A 7,317-nucleotide genomic window follows, 5' to 3' on the forward strand; every position below is an offset into this window, starting at 1 on the left:
TCACTCCACACTCCACCCTCACCAGATATCACCATCATCTGCAGATTTCTGAGGGACTCTGGCAATAATCCATGATTGCTTACCACACATCTTTCTGCTTTAAATCCATCTCTTCTCATTTGCTTATCTGGAGCAGACAGCTCAGATCATGTAAACCCCACAAAGAAGTGAGAAAGATTGAGGGCGCACCATGACCTCCCAAATTGGTCAGTACATGGCATGGACTGCCAACTGTCACCTGCTCCTCGAAACCACTTAGCGGGGTATCCTATACTGTCTCAATCTGAACACCCAACATCATCGAGATATATCCCATGGCAGGGAACAGGTATTTATTTTGCATCCTTTGTGGTGCTGGGAACACAGCAGGTGACTAATAAAAGCTTTGTGACTTAATGAGAGTCTGTATCACCCTTCACTGCACAGTCTTCTTCAGTCAAGATGTGGAGCTGCAGGACCACTTCAATGCGAAGAGAGCTCAATTTCACCAGCTGCTGTCTCTCTAGATCTTCGGAAAACCACTACTTAGTTCTGCTTCTATCAAGTAGCCAAAAGATGTTTATGAGCCATTTGTTCTTAGTGCATGCTGCTGTGCTAGAGATGAAATTTCTCTAAGCACCATGAGGATATTGAGTGGATTGATAACATATTATTTCACAATGCCCAGGGCCTCTTTGGATGACATATACCCCTCATTTGCTATCCACCCAGAGCCCCAAGGTATCCCCCTCCAGCCCCTTGGTTATGCTGTCCACTGTGAGGAGCAGCAGAAGAGCAACTGCTTCAGAGCAAGACCTCGATGGCTGGGCCAATTCTGGCCAAGGGCCGAGGAGAGGAAATGCAACCGCACTTACTGCATCTGTTTCTCCAACTGCCACCTGCTCGGAAAATCGAACCTTCACAGGATTGGATTTCAGCTTGGCCTTCTTTGCAGCACTGATGAAGGCAGATTTGGGGGACTGGAAAAAGAACAAAGGGCTGGTGAGTTCTCCATCCCTGAGAAAAACCTGACCTTTGCCACACCAGAGTTAAGATGTCTCAGGATGGGTATACTTTCCCTTACTGATCAATAAGTCAATAAATAAATATTGATCTCCCATTAGGTGCATTGCAATGTGCTAAGTGCTTTCTTATATAGAGTGGGGCAAAACTAGGTTTACAGTTGTGACTATGTGAAACACATGATTTATTATTATATTATTAATTATTTCATTATTTTCCATACAAACAAATATAACCCTACTTTTGCTCCACCTTGAGATTGGTGTGCTCTGAAAAAGCTGGGCATGAATCAAATTTGGGTGAATTGAATCCCATTATTAATGCTCTAGGCCTAAGGGAGTTTGCAAAAATTCTTTAATAATAACACAGTGAATTTTTATATATTTGGTTTTCTTAATGTGAGATATACCTAAATGGTGGTTTTTATTACATCTCAATACAAGCATCTGAAAGGATTTACAGAAATTATTTTATTCATCTCACAGCTATGCCCTGCTCCTAGGAAGGCAGCTCATAAAAATATTATTTTAGATGTGGGAGAAAGGATTCCTAGCACTCCAAAATGATTTATCCATAATTTCTACACTACTTGGAAACAGAGACATCGGCAATTTACCCAGGTGTCCTGGCTTTCTAGTTCTGGGCTCTCTACACCTTATTTCTTCAATTCTACATGAAATGCCCAAAAAATCAGCTAGACTCTCTAGTTCTTCAAAATTGTCCCGCAGTATTTCACCCGGCTGGCGTGACTCAGTGATTGAATGTCGACCTATGAACCAGTAGGTCACAGTTCGATTCCCAGTCAGAGCATATGCCTGGGGTGCAGGCACGATCTCCAGTGTGGGACATGCAGGAGGCAGCCGATCAATGATTTTCTTGTCATGGATATTTCTATCTCTCTCTCCCTCTCCCTTCCTCTCTGAAATCAATAAAAATATATATTTTTAAAAATTTCCCACAAATTCAGCAGGACACATGGTTATCAAACAAATGGTTATCAAACACTGAAACTAAATCTTTTCTGGGTGCTCCTTGGATTGGATGAAATGCAGGAGTCATGTCTTCAGAGGCATTTATTCATTCATGTGACAAATTTAGGGAGGACCTTCTATGTGCCAGGCACTGTTCTAGGTGATGAGGGCGTCGCAGTAAACAAGACAGACAAAACTCCCTGACCTCAAGGAACATCCATTCTAGCAGGAACAGATTTACAATAATCAAATAGCTTTTAGATAGCAAATAAGGACTATAAGTACAAACTGAGCAGAGTAAGGGATGCCACAAAAGATGCCAGTAAATGATGATAGAAATGATGGAAGTGTTAGTTTAGACAGGATGGTCAGGGAAGAGGTAATATTTAAGCAGAAACCTGAAGGAAGTGAGGGAGAGAAGCCATGAGACTATCTGGAGAAAGAGCCTTCCAGGCAGAAAGAACAATAAAGGTTCTGAGGTCGGAGTGGAAGTAGGGTGCATGAGGAACAGCAAGGGAGCCTAGTTTGGCCACAGCAGAATGATTGAGGGCGAGTCAGAGGAGTCATGCTTGCAGAGGCAGTGAGGGGCAGGGTCATGTAGGGCCTTGTAAACCATGGGAAGAATTTTGGATTTTACTCCACTGGATGGTTTTGAGCAGACAGGGTCTGACTTGCATTTTAAAAGAACTCCTCTGGCTGCTATGTGGAAAATAGTGTAAAAGTGTGATGCCAAAGTAGGGAGACCAATTAGGAGTCTACTGCAATAATAAGTTAAAATATGATGGCAGCTTGGGCTAGGGTAGGAATAATAGAGATGATAAAAAGTGAGTGAATTCTGGATATATTCTGAAGATAGAACCAAGACATTATGTTGACAAACTGGATATAGGAGTAAAAAAAGAGAGGACTCAACGGGAAGAATAGGGTTGTCATTTTCTGAGATGAGGGAGACTGGGGGAAATCAGGTTGGGGCTCCTTCAAACCACCTCCCCTACCAGCCTTGTCATGGAGTCTTTGAATCCTACAATCCAGAAATTTTTTTTTACTTTTTTAAAATTGTTGACACTATTACAGATGTCCCCATCCCCACCTTTGCCCACCTCTACCCAGCCCCCAACCTCCAGAATTTCTTTATGTTAAGGCCCTGAAAGTCTCTGGCATCTAGGAAGGCCATACATAAAGCTATTTTCTGCCATTAATGCTGTGGTTGAGATTCATTTACCACATCAGCCACAGGAGAGCAGGGCCCTAAGATAAAGGTACACCAGAAACAAATGTCCCCATCAGACCTAGGGCCCTGGTCCAAGCTGTGTTCTCTTCCATAGCCAGTAATCTCATTACCCACATAGGGCAGAATGCAGAAAGCCACCTGTTCAACCTGAGTCCAGCAGGAACCTCAGTGGGTGTCAGTCCAGGCTACATGGCAGAAACGCTGAAGGAGCTTTTAAAACTCTATGCCAAAGCCAAACCCCAAACCAATTACATCAAATCCCTGGGGATGGGGCTCAGGTATTTGTATTTTTTAAAGCATCTGATGATTTCAAAATGCAGCTATGTTTGGGAACACTGAGCTAAAGGAACCTTGGACATCTATCTCATCCTGAGCCACAGGGATAATTTGTTGGCTGAAGACAATATAGCACAATGAAATCCAGGGCTGGATATCATTCCAGAGTGATTACAATATTGATTGTTCATAGGAGTTGAGACATGCCTTTGTGTGTTGCACAGCTTGGTGCTCAAATCCTGGGTGGGGAGCTGTAGGCTGCAGCAGGAGCATAAGAAAGGGGCAAGAGACAAAGATCTATAGTTATGTTCAGGCAGTTCTCCTTGACTTCATCAGTAGTCCAAATTTCCACTTGAGATGCTACAGACATGAGGAGGTGAAATCATTCTGCCTGACAGACACTTTCTCCTTTTTCTATGATCATCTGTTATGGGATGCCCTCCTGCACAGTGTGGAACAAGGCATCTCTAGACAACTGAATGGGCCATGCTATCTGCTCTTCATTTTTACACATGAAACAGAGGCCTGGGAAGAGGATATGATTTATTAAGTTATCAAAATAATTTGGTAGTGGAACCAAAACTAGAAACCAGATTTTGAGTCTTGGATTAGTGATTGTTCCTCACAGCAGGCTAAAGTGGAAAGTCCATTCCTGATCTTTCATCCACTGGTTCTAGTTCTACCTTAGTCCTATTGAATATATTCAAACATATGAAGAATCCAAACTAGTATTCTTTTATGTATTCACCTCTAGGGAGGGGACAGCCTCCTTGCTATCCCTATCAAAAGTCCAAAATTAGATCCTGTCCTAGAGATACCACTACAAACAAAATATTCAGATATATAGGAGCAAAATCATGAAGGAGTAAGTGGAATTGCCATTATTTTCAGGGATTATAATCATTTTAGGCGTCTGTTGTAGAGCTATTTTCAGCTTGTTTGTGCCCCATTCATCATTGGCCCTTGCCCTGTTGGTCTCTAAGACTCCATCCTATTCTCAGTCTTTAGCCTCGATCACTGATGATGACTCACTCATTGCCAGTGTTCTTTGCTACATGTCACAGAGTCATATTTAGCTTTGTGCTTCGACACAGTGATACCTGCCTTGCTGTGTGGATACCAGGGACTCTCAAAGGTTACCCTGTCCCAAAGCATATTTAAAGCTTAGCTATGCAACCTGAAGTTCTAAATACTGAGGTCACTCATTTGAATTAAGATATTGAGAATTGGGAAGGCCCTGGTCAAACTGTGAAGGTGATATGAGGGAGGAGTATTGAACACAATTCAGGGGCCAGCAGACTATGGCTTGCATGGGCCAAATCCTGCATACCATGTGATTTTTTCAATCCACACTCGAGGATATGTTTATTGATCTGATAGAGAGAAAGATAAGAGAGGGAGAGAGAGAGAGAGAGAGAGAGAGAGAGAGAGAGAGAGAGAGAAACATCAATCAGTTGCCTCCCTATGTGTCTGACCTGGAATCAAACCTGAGACCTTTTGGTGCATGGGACACTGCTCCAAACAACTGAGCCACACTGTCTAGCACAGCACACCACCTGCTTTTATAAACAAAACTTTATTGGAACACAGCCATGCTCTTCGTTTATATATTGCCGATGGCTGCTCTGTACTATCATGTATGGCCTACAAAGCTTAAAATAATATGGCCCTTTACAGAAAATGTTTGCCAACCTCTTCACTAACTCATTAGGATAGAGTCACCCACTGTTTCTAAAGCATTCCTGATGACAAGAATCACTGGGGAATCCTTGTTAAAATACAGATTCCTAAGCCTACAACTAGACTTAAAAAGTCAAAATCTGCCCTAACCAGTTTGGCTCAGTGGATAGAGCGTCGGCCTGGAGACTGAAAGGTCCCAGGTTTGATTCCGTTCAAGAGCATGTACCTTGGTTGCCAGCGCATCCCCACTGGGGGGTGTGCAGGAGGCAGCTGATCGATGTTTCTCTCTCATTGATGTTTCTAACTCTCTATCCCTCTCCCTTCCTCTCTGTAAAAAATCAATAAAATATATTCCAAAAAAAAGTCAAAATCTCTGAGGGGGTAAGGCCCAGGAATTTATGTTGTTGAAAATGTCCTAACCCAGTGGTCGGCAAACTCATTAGTCAACAGAGCCAAATATCAACAGTACAATGATGGAAATTTCTTTTGAGAGCCAAATTTTTTAAACTAAACTATAACTATATAGGTAGGTACATTGTTATTAACTGAATTAGGGTACTCCTAAGCTAGCCTTTGCTAAAAACGTCCTCAATCTGATTGAGGTACGTTCGCTGAGGTCGACCCCTTCCAACTCTCCCATCCACACTCGTCTTGTACACTTGTTTCGTCTATGTCCTTTCGTTCATCCTCTCTATATGTCCCCCCCCCACTTCTTCTAACACCACTTCTTCAAAATAGACTCGCCCAGGCCGAAAACCGACTTCTGTGCATGGGCCATGAAGTTTCAATCGCACTGTACGTGTGCGCCCCCGCACGTGGTATTTTGTGGAAGAGCCACACTCAAGGGGCCAAAGAGCTGCATGTGGCTCACGAGCCGCCGCTTGCCGACCACTGTCCTAACCCATTAAGCATAGATTAATTGAGTACCTTAAAGCTGAGACATCTGAGCTCTTCACTGACCCATTTTTCCTTCAAGCAGCCAAGAGTATCATTTTGAAATAGGCACCCTTTCTGGATAAAATGAATTTTGGCTTGAAACATGGGATTAGAATTGCTAAGTACCTCCGGGGTCACTGCAAACCCCTTGAAGCAAATTTAAGCCAGCAACTCAGTGGAATGAGCAATAGAGAAGAGAGCCTGCCTCTCCCTCACAACTGAATTTAGCAGCTGGTGATTCTTTGGCCATTCTTTGGTGGTTCTATTAGCACAGATTTTTGAGTTGTGTTCTCTCATATCTTGACCAAAGTTGGGTGTATGGCCAAACATTTTACTGCATAATAGAGCCCACTTTGATAACTATGAAAGAATTTTCAGAGGATGAAGCTCGGGTTCCTGAAGCTTTGACAGCCTCCGGATTCTCCTTTCTGCTGGCTCACTATCTTTCACAACTGAACCTACTTATAAGCAATTCCCATAGCAAGCACTGTGGGAGCTTGAGACAATAAAGAGCCATCCTGATTTCATGGGCCCACTAATAAGGGACCCAGGCGGCCTTCCCTCACTTGGGACTGTCTAGAGGTGAACATGTCATCTCCCCAGCTTCCAAGGCCTCCCACAAGCCACACATGACCCTCACTCCCCATCTATTGCCTAGTCAGGTGGTTCTGCCTACAGCTCCCTGAACACACTTGGCTCCTGTGTGTCTCTTTACCACCTTTTGTGGCCTCCGGTTTCGCTTTTGCTCAGCTAAAAGACATCCCTAAAGCCCAGCTCAAATTCTACTTTGGTCCTGAATCTTTCCCCAGCTCCTCCATTTTCCTCCCTGGATGTCCAATAGTACTCCTTGTTAATCCACATGACAATCACTCATGTCTCCAACAGGTTATAAAAGAGATGGGTTATAAAATAGATGACTTATTATATTATTACTAGAGGCCCAGGTGCATGAAATTCGTGCACATTGAAAGGGAATTAATTAGAGGAACGTAATTTGGACTCACTATCTAATATCAATAATATGTGAGCGTGAGGCAGTCCGCGTTTCTGAAATTCAATGACGTGAATTTTAGCTATTACTTTGCCAAATAAATGGAATTTACAGATATCATTTAAAAGAGCATTCAGCTTAATATTAAAAACTCTGGCTACCAAGTCAGGTCTGTTTGCAACTTTTTGCCAGCGTTGTAAATTGTTTGCAATATCTGCCCATTTGGGGTT

General features: G+C 43.0%; 1 protein-coding gene across 6 annotated transcripts in view; it reads right to left on the reverse strand.

Annotated features, from left to right (window-relative positions):
• The window catches only part of FRMPD3 (FERM and PDZ domain containing 3), a 127,986-nt gene that overhangs the window by 49,172 nt on the left and 71,497 nt on the right, over positions 1–7,317 (reverse strand). For all 6 annotated transcript variants that reach the window (XM_005865226.2, XM_005865228.2, XM_005865227.2 and 3 more), the window contains one exon: positions 855–959. In XM_005865226.2, the coding sequence (XP_005865288.1) occupies positions 855–959 (105 nt within the window). The remainder of the gene's footprint in view (positions 1–854; positions 960–7,317) is intronic.

This window comes from Myotis brandtii, unplaced genomic scaffold (assembly GCF_000412655.1).
Source record: "Myotis brandtii unplaced genomic scaffold, ASM41265v1 scaffold199, whole genome shotgun sequence".
NCBI lineage: Eukaryota > Metazoa > Chordata > Mammalia > Chiroptera > Vespertilionidae > Myotis > Myotis brandtii.